At 41.7% G+C, this 19,502-nt stretch overlaps 1 protein-coding gene across 3 annotated transcripts in view; it reads left to right on the top strand.

The window, feature by feature from the left end:
* Positions 1 to 19,502, top strand: part of LOC311084499 (NACHT, LRR and PYD domains-containing protein 3-like) — a 59,169-nt gene that overhangs the window by 36,448 nt on the left and 3,219 nt on the right. For all 3 annotated transcript variants that reach the window (XM_084116570.1, XM_084116569.1, XM_084116568.1), the window contains 3 exons: positions 6,238 to 6,408; positions 8,204 to 8,377; positions 8,459 to 8,623. In XM_084116570.1, coding sequence (XP_083972696.1) covers positions 6,238 to 6,408; positions 8,204 to 8,377; positions 8,459 to 8,623 — 510 coding nt within the window. The remainder of the gene's footprint in view (positions 1 to 6,237; positions 6,409 to 8,203; positions 8,378 to 8,458; positions 8,624 to 19,502) is intronic.

Genomic DNA, 19,502 nt, shown 5'->3' with positions numbered 1-19,502 from the left:
GAGTCTGTCCACCACCTCGAACTGAACCAGGCCACGGGCAGCACTGCTGAAGATGACTCATTCTGTATTGATGGAATAACACCAGTTGTCGTGGACACAATAGACTCAAATGTACATGAGAAAAATGTGGCGTTCGCCACTGTACACATCAATGGCAAAGCTGTGGAGATGAAAGTCGACACAGGTGGACAGTGCAACGTTCTATCCTATGATGCTTTCAAACATGTGGAGACCGGGGAACCGATTGACCGCTCAATAATCACCAACCTTGTCGCATATGGGGGAAACATGATCAGCACTTTGGGCTCAGTCGTCCTGCAATGTCAGCTTGCAGGTCAGCAATACAAACTACAGTTCCACGTTGTGGAGAGGAATGTCCAGCCACTACTAGGCCTACTAGCAAGCCTACGCATGAAGCTAGTGACACTGAGCAAGGATGTTCACCAACTCAGTGTGAACACAGATATCAACCTGCCACACAAGATCTTCACAGAGTATGCAGATCTATTCAAGGATGAACTTGGCAAGCTACCGGTGACATATTCTATGAAAATAGACCCTGACGTGCAGCCCGTCGTCCGCCCAGCACGCCGCATCCCTGTAGCCATGCAGGACAGAGTGAAAGCGGAGCTGGAGAGAATGGCAGACCTGGGTGTCATCACTCCCGTGTCAGAGCCAACTGAATGGGTGTCATCCATGGTAGCAACAAACAAGAAGCAAACAAAGGACATAAGGATCTGCATTGATCCCAAAGATCTAAACACAGCCTTAAAGCGCCCCCATCATCCGATGCGCACGGTTGAAGAGGTTGCATCACAGATGGCCAATGCAACACTGTTTTCAGTACTGGACGCCAAAAGTTCATTTTGGCAGATATCCCTGGACAGTAAGTCATCTCTCTTGACCACATTTAGCACACCTTTTGGACGCTACAGGTTCCTAAGATTGCCGTTCGGAATAAACTCAGCCAGCGAAGTATTCCAGCGCGCAATGGAACAGATATTCGCGGGGTACCCATGTGCCATCATCGTCGACGACATAATTGTCGGAGGCCGCACGGAAGCGGAGCACGATGCAAACCTAAAGAGAGTGCTTGACCGTGCCCGCACAGTCAATCTGAGACTCAACCCCCTCAAGTGCAAGTTCCGGCTGACAGAGGTAACTTATGTCGGTCATGTGTTCACCAGCGAAGGCCTGAAAGCAGATCCTGACAAGACCACTGCAATCACTGAAATGCCCGTTCCCAGAGATGTGACAGCTCTACAACGATTTCTAGGCATGGTAAATTACCTGGGAAAGTTCGTACCAAACCTGAGTGAGTTAACTGCCCCTCTCAATCAGCTGACACGCAAAGACACAGCGTGGTGCTGGCTGAAGCAACACCAAGATGCATACGACACATTGAGAAGATGCATCTCCAGTCCGCCTGTCCTGTCATACTACGATGTTGACCAACCAGTCACACTCACGTGTGACGCTTCCCAACACGGACTGGGAGCAGCATGTTTACAAGGGGGCAGACCAATAGCCTACGCATCAAGGACAATGACTGAGACCGAGACACGCTATGCCCAAATCGAGAAAGAACTCCTGGCAGTGGTGTTTGCGTGTTCGCGTTTCAATGACTACATCTACGGGAAGCCTGTCACCATAGAGACCGACCATCAACCTCTGATCACCATCATCAGAAAGCCCATCTTCTCAGCGCCTGCACGACTGCAACGCATGATGCTGCAGCTCCAAAAATATAACATTGACCTGGTCTACAAAAAGGTAAACACATGTACCTGGCCGATACCCTGTCACGCGCACCTAGAGCGTCCACACTTCAACATGTAAACGAGCTGAACGACTTTGAGGTCATGTCAGTCAGCCGAGTCTCATCCAGCCGCTTAGATGAACTAAAGAGGCACACAGCAGAAGACGGATTACTGCAAACCCTCTCTTCTGTCATCAAACACGGATGGCCCGTCAAACAGCATAACGCTCCACCATCCATCAGTTCTTTTTTCCCATTCAGAGATGAGCTCACCATCGAGGAGGGCGTCGTCATGAAAGGTCACAGAATTGTCGTTCCCCAGTCACTGCAGAAAGCGTACACAGACATCGTGCACAGAGGACATCCAGGAGCGGAGTCCACCAAACGCAGAGCCCGGGACATAGTGTTCTGGCCCACTATGAGCAGTGACATTGACAGAGCAGTACTCTCATGCTCTGTTTGCAACAGTCAGAAGCCCCATCAGCGGAGAGAACCACTACAGTCACACCCAGTTCCGGACCTACCATGGTCTACAGTAGCAACTGACATCTTCGAATGGGATGGCAAGCACTTTCAGGTGCTTGTAGACTCGTACTCTAACTGGTATGAGATTGACCTTCTCAAGGACATCACTTCTACAACAGTCCTCACAAAACTGAAAAGACACTTTTCTGTGCATGGCTCCCCACATCTTCTCATCTCAGATAATGCCAGACAGTACACTAGCCAGAAATTCAGAGATTTTGCTACACAGTGGGACTTCAAGCATGTAACCAGCAGTCCTGAGTTCCCACAGTGCAACGGCTTGGCTGAAAGAGCAGTGCAAAGTGCCAAGCAACTGATGGAGAAGTCGAAAAGGGATGGTACGGACGTGTTCCTCAACCTTTTAAACATGAGGAACATTCCTCGCGATGCACAACTTGGCTCACCTGCACAAAGACTAATGTCAAGGCAGACCCGTACTACCCTCCCAGTCAGCAGACAGTTATTGCAGCCAGCATCCCTCAACACCCAACAAGTCACAGCCCAGCTCCAGAAGAAGAGGCTCTCCCAGAAGCTGAGCTATGATAAGTCCAGCCGTCCTCTTCAACCACTGCTGGAAGGCGAAGTGGTCCGGATGCAGACCCCCCGGGGGTATGATCGCATGGGCACAGTAGGAAAGATCTGTGAGGAGCCGCGGTCTTACATCATCCAGTCTGGAGGCAAAGACTACAGGAGAAACCGCAGACACCTTCTGCCTGTCGCCGAGCGATCTCCAAATCAGCCTGACTGTGTCGACCTACAGCCCCTCAACCCAGCTGCCGGTGAAACACCTCCCATCTACGGGGAGGAACAACGGGATCCCATGGACACTGTACCACCGCCAGTCCAGGTACCCGTAGCTACTTCGCCTGCCCACGCTGGTAAGAGCCCCTACACAACACGTTTTGGTCGTACAGTCAGACCAAACCCCAAATACAAAGACTGAATATTGGACTATGAATGGACCACTTAATGTTCGGTACGACACATGTACTTAAAAAAAAAAAAAAAAAAAAAAAAAAAAGGAAAAATGTAAAATGAAAAAAAAAGTCATGCCTTCCTTGGATACATTGGTTATTATGTCTACGTTTCAGTCAGTTTAAACATTGAAGTTCTGATGTTCAAATTGAATATGGTTATATGTTGTTGATGATACTATAAGCTAAAGAAAGGGGATGTAGAGCATTCACCTAATGCTCGCTTGGAGTTTAATGTGCCTTTGTAGCCACCATACTTGTTATCACAGACGGCGCCTGCGCAAACTGGCTGGTGGGAATACGAGGCTTGGCTACCTGATACTGAGAGCTGTACGAGTGAGGCTAATAAACAGAACTCGGTTTATAAAGTATTCCCTTTGCGTGGTCTTTCTACACCAACTAAAGTTTGCATAAGCACAGTACACATGCCATACGTAACCTGAACCAGACAAAGGACTACGTGACAAATACACATCACAACACCAGAGTTCAGCTTTTAAACTTGCTCGTGAGGCAAGCTGGGCAATAAAACATAACGCAAAAACACGTAAGAGAAACAAGTGTTTGTTATCAAGTCTGCTAATAGCTCTGCTAATCGACAGCTAGCTGGACATATGTGGAAATGAGTGGACTGGTCTTCTTATCAACAATGGAAGAATGAACAACTTCATAAAAAATGACATGCAAGCAAGCGCAACAACATACAACATAGAAAGCAAGCAAGTTTCATCAACAAGAATGCCAGGTCAGCATCGCTGTTGCATCCTTTGCTGCTTTTTAGCTCTCGCCAATGAGTGAAAGCCTGACCGAGCGTGAAAGCCTGTCTCACTTTCTCGTTTTCTTTTCCTTGACTCTTCTGACCGCGTTTTCTTTGTCGACTCTGCCATGATTCACGTCTGACATGCGTGCTAGTGTCTTCCATAGAGGCTACTTCATATTATGTTGATGTATGTGACGTTGTGCCGTAAAGCAAGTCGTGATTCTTGCAAGATTTGTCGGGACGCCACCTCTCAAACTTGCATTGCTGGTTTTTCCCCCGCTTTGCTATTGGGATGATTCACCTACTACGAGTTTGTTCACTATCGAAATGATTTCAAAGCTTTTATATTAAGGTACAAAACTTGCATTGTGTGCCTTTAAAGGGATAGCTCACTTTGAAATAAAATTTTGGTATGTTTTAGCTTACCTCAAGGGCATCCAAGATGTAGGTGTCTTTTTTTCCGCAGTAGTTTAAATTTTTATATTTTTAGGTCAAACCGTTCTTGTCTCTCAGTCAGATAATGCAGGTCTGTGGTCACTGGGTGCTTCTCATTTCTTATTTGTGCATCCTCGTTTCCTTTCCTCGCTTCCTTTCCTCGCGTCTCAGCTCCGCCCCCTGTAGGATGCGAGGGAAGGCTGCAAGGAAAAGACGCGAGGACGGAGGAATCGAATATAACTTTTTTTTATACATTGGAATACTTGATCACTCAAGCGTCACTTCATCGCGTCATCAGCAGCGCTCAAATGATCTGTCCTTATGTTGTTGAAGTTTGTTTATTTAAGAAATTCATAATAAATAATAATAAAGCAAGATACCCTGTTGAAATATGTGAGATGTGTGGTTTATATAAAATGCAAAGGTAAAGTATAAATTAAAATGATTGTGACCGATGTGAAGGGGGAGGAGAATTTAGACGTGCGTCACGTTTAAGTCGATAAAACTCTTCCGCATAGGATACACCTGTGTATCCTCGCTCATGACTCCTCAGGAAGCCTCCTAACTCCTCGATCCTCGACTCCTCGCGGTGCAATTAGAGAATTGAGATGTCCTTCAAGATGGCTGAGCTCGATCAGTTTCCGGGTCATAGGATGGAGGACGGAGGAGAGAGGAGACGAGGAGGGATATTGTCTCAAAGAGCATGCACAGAGTCCAAATTAAAACAATTCCCCATCGTCCAAATTAAACAATTCCCCATCGTAAGTACACATTGATGGCCTAAGACACGAAACGAGCGGTTTGTGTGAGAAAACGAACAGTATTTATATCGTTTTTACATTTTGTACACAGCCACGTCCAAGTGATCTGAAGGCGTGGGCGCTTCCTATTGTGTGACGTGTGCGCAGACTGGTGCATAGATATATACAATAGATGCCGCCTTGGCTACGGCAGTTCATTGGAACGAGGCGACTTCTAGTGTATATATCTATGCACCAGTCTACGCACACGAGTTGTCGGAGGCTTAGTGATGGTGATGTTGAAGTCGAGCGACCGTGGTGTACTTCGTTTATAGCCTGCTTTTAGCTTTTTACTTCTGGTGACTGCATTTAGGCTTAAAAAATTAATACGTTATTTCCATCTGTGAAAATTATCTTGATGGACAAAACATGTAAGTATCATAATCTTCTGTTGAACCCACAGAGAGGGTTTTTGTCGAGGGAACCAGTGTGATGCGAACTGCCAGTTGCCTACAAAGTGACGTCATTCCTGCACCACTATATTACCTTAGAGATTAGAATAATTGGGAACTTTAGATTTTTGACCACCTTTTATGTCATGCAAAATGCATTAATAAAGAGTAAGCGCGCAACTAAAATATGTAATTTTCTATTGAATGTGAGCATTTTGGGGAGAAGTGTGGTGGAATCTGTGTATATGAATACTGTGATAATTACTCCAGTTCTCCTCATATATCGAGGTCGGTATTATCCAAATGAGTGTGTATTGCTACTGTGTATGTTTCTAATTTTCTCTGCTTTTATTTATGCTGTTTTTTACATTTATTATCGTTGTTTTGTATTTAGTATCGGTTTAAGAGTTTTTTTTTTTAATCCTTTCTAGAGATTTTTTTTTAATCCTTTCTAGAGAGATACTACTATGATGGTGATGAATGGTGCTTTGAAATGTGTAGGGCAAAAAACAGTTGTACACATTAAGATCAAACAGTTTTGCGACCTTCCTATTTAAATGGTTAAATACTTAACCATTTACTGTTATTTTAGATTCCCAGGTTGTAATCTCACTGATCAGTGCTGTGAAAGTGTGGCTGAAGCTCTACAATTAAATTCTTCATTGAGAGAGCTCGACCTGAGTAGCAATAACTTGGAAGATTCCGGAGGGAAGCTGCTGTTTGATGCACTGAAGAGTCCAAACTGTCAACTAGAAAAACTGAGGTTTGTTTGTCAGATTCCTTTGCATATGTTATTACATTTTACCAACAGTATATAAAGTTGATTTGTTGAATAAAAGTGGAAATGCCAGTTTCTAATAATGTTACAGCATGATTTAACTTTATATATAAATAAAGAAGAAACGACTGATAAAACTTTGGAATGTCACAATTCAGAATATCAGATAAATTTGTACCACTTGTAAGGACTCTAGCTCAAATGAGGGTAATGTATAATTATTGATTATTATTTACCAGTTATGATGTATCAATAATCAATAACTAATCATAATGGCTATCACTTACACAATTTAAAATCGCCCAAAAAGGGAATACATAGCCCGTGTGTTTATATCTCTGTATATAAACAACCAACCACAACGAATTACAATTAATTATAAATACACAGAAGGGCTATAAACAATAGATCAAATTTGTGAATGCCTACCAAATCAAATTATTGCATCAGATAATCCGTCTGTCCGCCAAACGGATCATGCGATGTTCTTATCAACTCTCAAGGAGAAATATTCTGATAAACTCTCAAGGACGGTTATTCTCTTGGCCACAGATAATCACTTCCTTGTTTACACGATTATTAACTGGTAGTTCAATCACAAATTTATAGAGCTTGTAGCTATAAGATCAAACACATTTAAGAGGCTTTGTTCCGTGAGCAGCAAACAGACAATCAAGAGTATAATAAATAAATGTCAGATTCACCGTGTTCACTCTGAAGGAATCACTCACATGACCTCTGCACTTGTAATGACACATCAAGGATGTTAAGAGGGTAAAAGCAGGTTTAAAACTTGCCCCATTGAAGTTAACAGGGTGCAAATTTTAAAAAGAGGATAACACGGTGTAGGCAACACCAATTTTTGTCGTTGTTCTCTGTATTGACAGCACTCCAAATGTACAAAAAATTTGCTCAATGTTAAAATTGACCGGAGTTCTCCTTTAAGGGTTAAAAGCTTCCCTAAAATTTATAATGACAAGTCATCGTGAGTTTTGTCCATACGCTACACACTTTATGAACACATTTCACTGAAAGTTACACTGCTCACTGAAAGCTCTTCTTGAATCTTTTGCCCCAGCTAACAATACAGTAGTTTCTGGCTCCCAGAACATCTCCAGAACAGATATCCTAATGTTCTCAGTTGGTTATCCTGGAAAGTTTTCTTTACGTAAAAAGAACGTTCCCTGTTGGTTTGGTCCCTAACTTCTTTACTCTGGTATAATTTACCCTGCTATACATCAGTAATCATCCAGCACTGCTGCATCAATATTACAAACCATGTCTTTTGATCTGTAGTTTAATCAATATATGGAGCATTAAATAAGATTAAATTTTTCCATTAACGTAAGATTTCGTATGGGTTTGTCACTGTACCACAATAACCCAGATTTTATGTTATTTCAGCACCAAATAACAATGACTTAAGTACAATCTATGGTTTTTTTAAATATGAAATTTAGACACAGACATTAAAAAAAAAATGTATTAACTAATTAACTTTAACTAGGATAATACTCTGGGTTCACTTTAGTCAAACCTAAAAATAACCTGCAGGGAACGTTTTGTATAAGTTCTCTTTAGATTGTTACAAAAAACCCTCTCTGCAACCTTCTGGGAAGGTTAGTTTTTGGTTACAGAAAAAAAACATACAAAGAATGTTCCTATAATGTTCTTATTTGGAAATGTTCTGTGTTTACTGGGTTTTGTAAAGCATTAAATACATTGCAAATGTAGTTCTTACATAAGGGTCAATGATGTAATAATTTAATCTTCTGTTTAGATTGTCCATCTGTAAGTTCACTGATCAGTGTTGTGAAAGTGTGGCTTCAGCTCTACAATCGTCAAACTCCTGCCTAAAGGAGCTGGACGTGAGTAACAATAACTTGAAAGATTCAGGAGTGAAGCTGCTCTCTGATGCACTGACGAGTCCACACTGTAAACTGGAGAATCTAAGGTAATTTTAAAATAGTCATAAAACTGAGGTGATATACATTTATATAATGTATATTTACGCCTTTGATATCTGTCATGGTAGATTATCTGGCTGTATGGTGACAAAGAAAGGATGCTCTCATCTGGCTTCAGCTTTGAGGTTAAACTTCTCACATTTGAGAGAGCTGGATCTGAGCTACAATCACCCTGGAGATTCAGAGCTCACTGCACTGATGAAGGATCCAGACTGCAAACTGGAAAAACTCTGGTATGATGTTAACATGAACACTTTTTTATTGATTTAAATGTAGCCTATTCTTATATGTTACCCGTCACGGAAACCAGTGGCACAAGTCGGCAGCACAACTTTCGAGCAAAATGAGAAAGAAACGTTTTATTTTCAAAATTGGGGATTTTCGCTTTTTTGCAGAATCTGTTAGTTGAGATCACGAAGAAGTCTCTCCATGTTTGAGATAGCAGTATTGGTATATTTAAAAGCGTACATTTTGAGGTTGAATTGGGCTTTTTTTTCCCGGAGATTCTAGCATGCAGTAGGGGCGTGTCATTGACAGTGTGTATTTCCATACTGAAAAAGCTGGCTTTTGTTTCTTTTGTTATTGCCCCCGCCCTCCAAGGGAACAGCGTGGCTACTGGCCGGCTCTTTCTGATTTCAAAATTCAATAAAGATGGACGCCAATAACATTACGATGTCCACCAATCGATTTAAATAGAAGGTTACATGGGGTTTAATTTGTCGTTTAATGAGATGTAGCCAAATACATGTTGTCAGTGCCGAGAATCTTCATGTGAATAAATACATAGATCCGCCTATTTAACCAACGTGTATCTTAACCCTCTGGGGTCTAAGGTGTTTTTGGGGTCCCTGAGATGTTCTGACATGCCCTGACATTTGTGCTTTTTTCAGTTGCTTATAAACATATTAATGGCAAAGGTGTAATTATACTCTATTTAGCACAAACAGGGCTACCATAATATGTGAGCAACATGTATGTACATGTTTTCATTTTTGAGAGAATAATGTTTATGCATGGTTATTGAAAAAACTAAAAACTAAAGTTTCTGAAATAAGGCCACAAAACACATACTAAATATGTGTTAACAAGACTTCTGACTAATGTATGTCGTCGCCTAGAGTTTGTTTCTTCAAAATGATCTGAAAATCATCCTGCCTAATCATTCACATAAAACAATACATTGATTTAAATTTTGTAAGACACTTTCTGTTTGGAAAGGCAATATGCGAGTGGGTGTCAACGATCCAACACCATCATGCATATTGAGTGGTTTACACCTGAGGAGACAATGGGGCCCACATACATAATGAGCCATTCATTCAGGTGTCAAGTCAAGTCAAGTCACCTTTATTTATATAGCGCTTTTTACAATACAGATTGTATCAAAGCAGCTTCACAATGATAAAATGAAAATAATACAACAAAGTTTGTTTCTAGAAGAAAATTGCATCATTGTCCACCCTAATTAGGCAGATCAATAAAATCATTGAATATTAAATGTCCCCAACTAAGCAAGCCAAAAGCCAAGGCAACAGTGGCAAGGAACCAAAACTCCATCAGGTGACAGAATGGAGAAAAAAACCTTGGGAGAACCCAGGCTCAGTCGGGGGCCAGTTCTCCTCTGGCCAACGAGCGAACAGTGTATGATTATGATCCAGGCAGCATTACGGGTCAGAAGTCAGATTGGTCGTGTCGATGAGGCCGGCACTTCAGGGATGCGTCATGGTTGGGTCCACGTGCAGATCCACCATCTAATCTGGATACGGCCGGAGTCCACCTCACTTCAGAAACGGAAAGACTGGTTGACACTTCAGTACTGTGTTGTCGTCGCGTCCAGGCGCTGGTCCTTCATCGGATCTGGATACGGCCTGGATCCGGCGGAAGAGGAGAGACTAGTTGACACTTCAGGAGGCGCAGGTCCTTCATCGGATCTGGATACGGCCTGGATCCGGCGGACTGCGGTAAACCTCGAGATAAGCAGAGAGACTAATATTAACGTAGACGCCATTCTTCTTATGATGTAACAAGTACATCAGGATTCATGGAAAGTGTTCCCGGTTCCGGCTGAACTAATCTATGCAGCCTAATATGGAATTATAGAAGTCTATAATGTGTTATGTGTATGCTAGGTCAAAGAGATGTGTTTTTAGTCTAGCTTTGAACTGACAGAGTGTGTCTGCTTCCCGGACAATGTTAGGAAGACTGTTCCAGAGTTTTGGTGCTAAATAGGAAAAGGATCTACCGCCAGCAGTCGATTTTGATATTCTAGGTATTATCAACTGGCCGGAATTTTGAGATCGCAATAGACGTGAAGGACTATAAAGCGTTAAGAGGTCGCTCAAGTACTGCGGAGCTAAACCATTTAGTGCTTTGAAAGTAATCAGCAATATTTAAAAATTTATACAATGTTTAATAGGCAGCCAGTGCAGTGTTGACAGAACCGGGCTAATATGGTCATACTTCCTGGTTCTGGTAAGAACTCGAGCTGCTGCGTTTTGGACCAGCTGTAATTTGTTTATTAAGCGTGCAGGGGAACCACCCAGTAGAGCATTACAATAATCTAACCTTGAGGTCATGAACGCATGAACTAATTGTTCCGCATTTGTCAATGAGAGCATATGGCGTAATTTAGATATATTTTTAAGATGGAAAAATGCGGTTTTACAGATACTAGACACGTGACTTTCAAATGAAAGATTGGTATCAAAGAGCACACCCAGGTTCCTAACCGACGACGAAGACTTAACAGAGCAGCCATCAAGTGTTAGACAGCATTCTAGATTATTACGTGAGGAAGTTTTTTGTCCAATAATTAGAATCTGTTTTTTCAGAATTTAGTAGTAGGAAATTACTAGTCATCCAATTTTTTATATCAGCTATGCATTCCGTTAATTTTGTGAATTGGTAAGTTTCGTCTGGGCGTGAAGAAATATAGAGCTGAGTATCGTAGGCATAACAGTGAAAATTGATTCCATGCTTCCTAATGATATCTCCTAAGGGTAGCATGTACAGAGTGAACAGCAGCGGTCCTAGTACTGAGCCTTGTGGTACGCCATACTGAACTTCTGATCGATGAGACATCTCTTCATTTACTGCTACAAACTGATAACGGTCAGATAAGTATGATTTAAACCATGCTAGTGCAATTCCACTAATCCCAACATAGTTTTCGAGTCTTATTAAAAGAATGTTGTGGTCAATAGTGTCAAACGCAGCACTAAGATCGAGTAACACTAATAGAGAGATACAACCACGATCGGATGATAGGAGCAAATCATTTGTGACTCTAATAATGAGAGCAGTCTCAGTACTATGGTACGGTCTAAATCCTGACTGGAAATCCTTGCAGATATAATTTCTTTCTAAAAAGGAACATAGTTGTGAAGATACTGCCTTTTCTAGTATCTTTGACAGAAAAGGTAGATTCGAGATCGGCCTGTAATTGACTAGTTCTGTAGGATCAAGTTGCGTTTTTTTAACAAGCGGTTTAATCATAGCCAGCTTAAAGGTTTTCGGTACATATCCTAATGACAAAGATGAATTAATGATATTAAGAAGATGATCTATGACCTCTGGAAGCATCTCTTTCAGTAGCTTAGTCGGTATAGGGTCTAACATACATGTTGTTTATTTAGATGATTTAAGGAGTTTAGAAAATTCTTCCTCTCCTATAGCAACGAATTAATCAAATTTTTCCTCAGGGAGACTACAATGCACTGCCTGATGCGATACTGTAGTAGACGGTTGCATAGTTATAATTTTCTCCCTGATATTATCAATCTTGTTAGTAAAGAAGTTCATAAAGTCATTACTGCTGTGCTGCTTGGAAACTTCTGGGGTTGAAGATTTATTTTTTGTTAGTTTAGCCACTGTTTCAAATAAATACCTAGGGTTTTGTTTATTTTCTTCTAATAGGGTTGGAAAATAAGCAGATCTAGCAGCTTTTAAAGCCTCTCTGTAAGTAATCGAGCTCTCCTTCCATGAAATGCGAAATACCTCTAGTTTTGTTTTCTTCCAGTTGCGCTCCATTTTTCTGGCTGCTCTCTTAAGGGCCCGAGTGTGCTCGTTGTACCACGGCGTTGGACTATTTTCTTTAATCTTCTTTAAGCGCAAGAGAGCAACTGTGTCTAAAGTGCTGGAAAAGAGAGAGTTAAAAGTTTCTGTCGCAATATCTAGTTCTTCTAAGCTATCTGGGATGCTAAGATGATGAAACTGATCAGGAAGATTATTGATACTTATAACATACATCGACTTGATGCAACCTGGATACATCATCAGTGATATTACCTGGGGTCATGGAGTGTTTCGGGTCTTTCGAGCATCATACACTCTCACCCAGGCGACCCAGCCGGGGTTGATCAGGCCCCAGCTTGTGTCCAGGTAGCCCTCGCCCTACCCCACCCATGGTTCTCCTCTCCTTATCCACAGCCACCTTGAGGCAACTTCTGCTGCCTCCGTGACCTCCTTGATGGCCCTTCGCTTACTGGCCCCTATGATGCCCAAGATGTTATAGGCCCTGCAGAGAGACTGGCCAGCAAACCCTCTGCATCCTACCTCAATGGGCTCACACCGCGCTCGCCACCCATTGTTTCGGCACTCCTCCACTAGCTCAGCATATTTTGCCCTCTTCCTCTCATTGGCCTCCTCGATACGGTCCTCCCAGGGCACGGTGAGTTCTAGGAGAACAATCTGCTTGGAGGTCTCTGAGATAAGTAACATGTCAGGCCGCAATGTTGTGGTGGCGACAATTTCTGGGAATTTCAGTTGCTTTCCCAGGTCAACTTTAAACTCCCAGTCTCGTGCTGTTGCTAGCAGGCCAGATGAGGCGGCCCTGTCAGCTAGTGGTGGCTTCTCTCCAGCCCGGACAAAAGCAATGGTGTTCTTCACTGGGCGAAGGCGCTTGCAGTGGCCAATTCCGCAGCTGATGGTGTTCGCTATGACCTTCAGGACTTTGTCATGGCGCCACCGGTAGCGGCCCTCGCCCAGGGCCTTCGAGCAGCAGCTGAGGATGTGCTCCAGGGCCCCCCTCTTCAGGCAGAGGTTGCAGACTGGAGCTTCAGCTTGTTGCTCTGGCCATACAAGGCGATGCTACTCAGGCTTCGAGGTAGACCCAGCCACTTCCGTAGAAACCTGCTGACTCTCCTCTCAAAGCCCTCGATGGTGGAGATTGGAACCTCATAAATCAGGAGGGGCCAGAGAATCCGTGGGAGGATGCCGTGCTGGTAAATCCAAGCCTTGAACTTGCCGGGTAGGCCTGACTTTTCCACTCTGGCTAGCCAGTCTTCCAGTTCAAGGTTGGTTGCCTGGATGGCTGCCGTGTCTTTCAGGCTGCAGTCAAACACCTTTCCCAAGCTCTTCACTGGTTTCTCAGTGATTGATGGTATTTGGGTCGTGCCAAGTGTGAAGCGGAACTTGTTGGTTAATTTCAACACCAAAGATCTAGACTTTGCTGGCTTGAAGCACATGCGAGCCCAGGTGGTCATCTCCTCCAAGCCCTTCAGGATCCACCTGCTCCCTGGGACATGTGGTGTTGTCACTGTCAGATCATCCATGAAAGCCCTAATGGGTGGCTGGCGGACGCCGGATTTGGTGAGGGGACCTCTGCACTGGACCTCTGTAGACTTCACAGCATATTCATGGCAAGTGCAAATATTATTACTGAAATTGTACATCCTGTGATGATACCCTTTTCAAGCCTGTGCCAGTCTGATGTTGTAGACCCCGCTGAGACTCTTAGACTGAAACTGTCATAATAGTCCAGAATGAGGTCTCTAAACTTGTCTGGGATGTGGTGACGTCGCAGGGCCTCCTCGACCAGTTTATGTGGCATGGACCCATAGGCGTTTGTGAGGTCCAACCACAGCACCACCAGGTCCCCCTTGTTCTCCCGGGCCTCCCTGATCAGCTGTGTGACCACGCCTATGTGCTCCAGACAACCAGACACCAGACACCCCGGCACCTTCGGGATCCCTCCTTTCTGGACTGAGGTATCAATGTACGAGTTCCTTAGGAGGTAGTCGGTCAGCCGCCTAGCTACAATGCTGAAGAATATCTTCCCCTCAACACTGAGCAGCGAGATGTTTCTGAACTGATCGATTGCCTTTGACTCTTCCTCCTTTGGAATCCATACCCCTTCTGCAAACCGCCACTGTTGAGCGACCTTTCCCCTCCTCCATATCACCTTCAGGATCTTCCAGAGCCTGTGGAGTAGCTTCGGGCAGTTCTTATAAACCCTGTAAGGTACCCCACTAGGTCCTGGGGCTGAGCTTGCTCTGGCCTTTTTAATCACCTCCTGGATCTCCTTCCAGCTGGGCTCCTTCCCGTCGAAGTCCAGAGTTGGTACAGGTGGTTCAATCAGGTGCTGGCAGTGGCCCAGATCTTGCTCCCTGTGTCTGTCACAGAAGGTGTCTCTGAGGTGGTGGTCGATCTCAGCTTTGGAGCAGGTGAGCTGGCCACTCCGTTTCTTCCCAAGTAGCTGCTTTGTGAACCCAAAGGGATTCTCTATAAAGCAATCTTTAGTGGCAGAAGTGATAGGTCTAACATATTTGTAACATGGAGTCGACTTTGCAGCCTTGGCTAAATGAAGTTTACATGAGACTAGATAATGATCTGAGATGTCATCGCACTGCTGCAGAATTTCAACAGCATCAACATTTATTCCGTGTGATAATATTAGATCTAGAGTATGATTACGACAATGAGTAGGTCCTGACACGTGTTGTCTAACTCCAATAGAGTTCAGAAGGTCTTTAAATGCCAATCCCAATGCGTCTTTTTTGTTATCCACATGTATATTAAAATCACCAACAATTAGGACTTTATCTGCAGCCAATACTAACTCTGATAGAAAATCAGCAAATTCTTTGATAAAGTATGTATGGTGCCCTGGTGGCCTGTATACAGTAGCCAGCACAAATGTTAAACGTGATTTATCATTTACACTAGATAGTGTTACATTTAGCAACAACACTTCAAAAGAATTATATTTAAAACAAGTCTTCTCAGTAATTCTGAAAATATTACTATAAATTACAGCAACACCTCCCCCTTTGCCCTTCAGATGAGGTTCATGTTTATAACAGTAATCTTGCGGGGTGGACTCATTTAAAGTAATATAATTGTCTGGTTTTAGCCAGGTTTCTGTCAAACACAACACATCTAGATTATAGTCTGTAATCATATCATTAACAATAAGTGCTTCTGAAGTAAGGGATCGAATATTCAGCAACCCAAGCTTTATCACTTGTTCATTCGTATTATGTCTGTTTTTTATTTGTTGAACATCAATTAAATTTTTACCCTTGAATGGGTTTAGGAGTTTTTTGTATGCCCTAATTCGGGGAACAGACACAGTCTCTATATGTGCGTCACTGAGCCACAAGATAGAATGCAAGAGCAATATTATATATATATATATATATATATATATATATATATATATATGAGTAATCAAATAATATATTTTTCCACAAATTGTGCTTGCAAATTGTATAATATCCAAGGAAAACATGTCTAGTAATTGTGCAGTTAATTCTCATACTGTATTTTCAGTTTTGGAATATGTATCCTCTCCCCAAATTTGCCACTAATAAAACACAATAAAAATTATTTAAAGAAAAGGCTTATATTTACCTTTTAATAGTTTGTTTACATCTACCTTGTAAATATATATTTTTTTATTAAAAAGGTTACAATTACAACAACAATTCAAGTGTAATCTTTCTTTGTAAAAACTAAAGTATACATTTTATCATACATATTTCAAAGTTAAGGATTAATTACTTTGAATATAGCCTACATTGGAACAAACACTATAATAACATATTATTTAATTATTTTTGACAAAACATACTATATGGCAAACAAAAGCTTATTTGATGTGGCAGTCTATTTTACAGTAAAAATGTATAATCTATCCAAAACTAGTCAACGAAATGTTGTCTTTCATATGTCTGTAACATATGTCTATCGTTTTTATAATAGGGAATATAAATGTTAATTTGCAGTTTAATATGTTGCTTATAGCCTACAAATACATTTTATTTCAACATATTTCAGTCGATTTTTACTCATCTCAGTATAGCAATATAGTTTGCTAAAAGCGGATCATTCATTCACACACAGAAACGCGATTCAAATTTAAACCGTCTTTTTGCGAGCTGTGGTAAACAGCACGCATCTCTGCCGTTCATTCATTCACACACAGAAACGCAATTCACTTGAGAATGAAAAAAACTTACTACAGTATTCCATAGTTCAGGATCCGTTGCTCCTCGAAATATCAGCACTTCTGAGGTACATTTTCCATTATTATTATTACGATAGTATTATTCCTCACAGCGCTGTGAGATGGTGTAAACAAGTACAATGATCTGATTAAACTTGATGTGTTTTCTCGAGCTGATATGGGGGCGTTCACAGGTTTGTGTGGATCGCCTCTGATTATTTGCGTTTGAATAGCGCGCGCTCTCCGTGGGCGGGATCACATTAAAAATAATGAGCTGAGATGAGAACGACTGACATCTCTCTCTTTTCATACAGATTACATAAACAGAGAATATTTGATTTAGTTTTGATTATGGTGTCAAAATTATTATGGAATACTGATTATGGTGTTTAATTTTCGCCAATGGTGTCAGAGCTTCTTGGTTCTAATCCGCCCTCGTATAGGTTTTTTTTTTCTCATATTGTTTTTTCTCTCATCAAAACCGATTATGTTCATCAGTGGTTGTATATCAAGCAGGGACACGCAAACGTTTGCATTATGTTTTGTGATTTCACCAGAACGAATAGAGAGTATCCGCAACGCAACGGATTGAAGCGCGCGTCCGAGTGACGAGAAAACACTGTATCCGCGCCACTGATCGCAGCGGCAACGAGCACTTTGATCACTTGATTTAAAAAAACATTTCAGCGCTAGAACGTCTCTTTAAAAAACGAACGAAATGAATGCTCTGCCAGTTAACTGGAGATGTTTTATTTATTTGTAGAATTGGTACATTCGTGCCCCGAGATGTTTTAAAAAGTGGTGGGGACAGAGAGAGGTGAGAACTGCACAATCTTTAGAGGCCGTTTTCTTCCCTTTGAGCTTTTTTGAGTGCCTACCTTCAAATGGCCACAACTTCTCCAAATATGATCAGATTTCCATGTGTTACACATCGTTGGAAAGCTTGGAGACTACAGTTTCAGAATCTGCGAATAACTCAAAATGCCCCAGAACCGACTTGTGTCCCTACTTTCCGTGATCGGTCACATATGATTTCATTCTTATTGATAATTCACAAAATACTCCTTACATGAACTCTAAATTAAGGGACTGGGTTGATATAGATGTAGGGTGAGCAGATTTCTCATGGTGGTTTACGGGACAGGATGGACAGGCATAACCGACTGTATTTACGCAAGATTTCATTTACAACTTTGTCTGTATTTGAACATTCCGGCGCAAAGAGAACTGAATTCGGGATCGGGCGCTGTCTGAAAGAGTGATTCTGGTGTATCTCATTCAGCGCAATTCTACATTGAGTACTTGAACTTCCTGTTCAAAATAACTTGATAAACTCTTTTTGAAGATCCCCGTTAAAATGTACACATGCTGCTTGACATCTTCATGTCTGATGTGATCTGCTCCGCACTCTAATATCACTTCCGGGTCTATTAAAGTGAAGACATGTCTCAATAGGTAAAAGTAGGCTTCTTTCAATAAAAGGTCCTACATATGTGGATACTTTAAACTTGACGTTTAGCTTACCTGTCAAGAAGAAACTCTATAAGTTTGCGGTATTGATCGAAAACCAAACATTCCATCAAATTCCTCCATCTTTTAAAAACAATGCCAATGTTTATCCTTGTTTTACCCCATTGTCTGTCTGTGTATTTTGACAAGTCTTCAAATTTTATTAGCACTTTTGTAACAAAATCTGAATGTCTTTTTCCACACCCCTAAACACCCTCTGGCTCAGCCTGCTACATCAGACACATCCCAAACTCTTGCTACTGGGCACGAGGAGGTATGAAAATACATACAGTGCCCTCCATTAATATTGGCACTCTTGGTAAATACGAGCAAAGGCAGCTGTGAAAATAAATCTGCATTATTTATCCTTTTGATCTTTCATCCAGAAAAATCACAAAATTTTAACCTTTCATTGAAGTAAAACAATTGAAAGTGGGGGGAAACTCACATTATGATATACATGTTTTTCTCCGATTTTTCCACAATTATTGGCACCCCTACAAATTCTTATGAGTAAATAATATATAAAATATAAAATATAGTATATTCCTACACTATATAAATACACTATGAACACGAAGGCCATATATAAACACGAAGGCCAAATTCCCTTAATCATTAATCACGAGTAAAACCAAAGATTATAGTTCTGATTTGCAGCAAAAGATTGTTCAATAATTCAGGGCAATAATTAAGAAGTTCCAATCAGCTAAAGATGTTATGAATCTGCCTGGAAGAGGACATGTGTCTATATCGTCCTAATGCATGATGAGGAGGAAAGCTTGAGTGGCCAAAGACTCTCCAAGGATTGCAGGTGGAGAATTGCAGAGATTAGCTTGAGACTCTTGGGGTCAGAAAGCCTATAATTTTTTTTATCAAACAGCCCCTACATCACCACAAGTTGTCCAAAAACAAACTCCAGCATATTCAGTATTCAGACACTACTGGAACCTCAAACAGGGCTGGTTTCTGTGGTCAGATGAAACTAAAAAAAAGGAGCTTTTTGGCAGCAAACCCACCAGAGGGGTTTGGTGCAAACAGGGATAAAAAGTACCCCATGCCCACAGTTAAAGATACCGCTGGATCTTCAATGTTGTGGGCCTATTTATTGGCTGGAGGTCCTGGACATCTTGTTCAGAGAAATGTTATCATGGATTCTAGCAAATACCAACAGATAAAAAATCAAAACCTGACCATTTATGCTAGAAATCTTATAATGGGCTGTGATTGGATTTTCCATTAGGACAATGATTAAAAAATGATCAAAATCAACACAAAAATTTTTCACGGACCACAAAATTAAGCTTCTGTCTTGGCCATCCCAGTCCCTGACCTGAATCCTATAGAAAATGAGTCAGGTGAACTGAAGAGATGCA

Source organism: Abramis brama (assembly GCF_963993115.1).
Source record: "Abramis brama genome assembly, chromosome: 6".
In the NCBI taxonomy this organism is placed as follows: Eukaryota; Metazoa; Chordata; class Actinopteri; order Cypriniformes; family Leuciscidae; genus Abramis; species Abramis brama.
The sequence above is the reverse complement of the archived record's forward strand: the minus strand, read 5'-3'. Positions and strand labels throughout refer to the sequence as shown.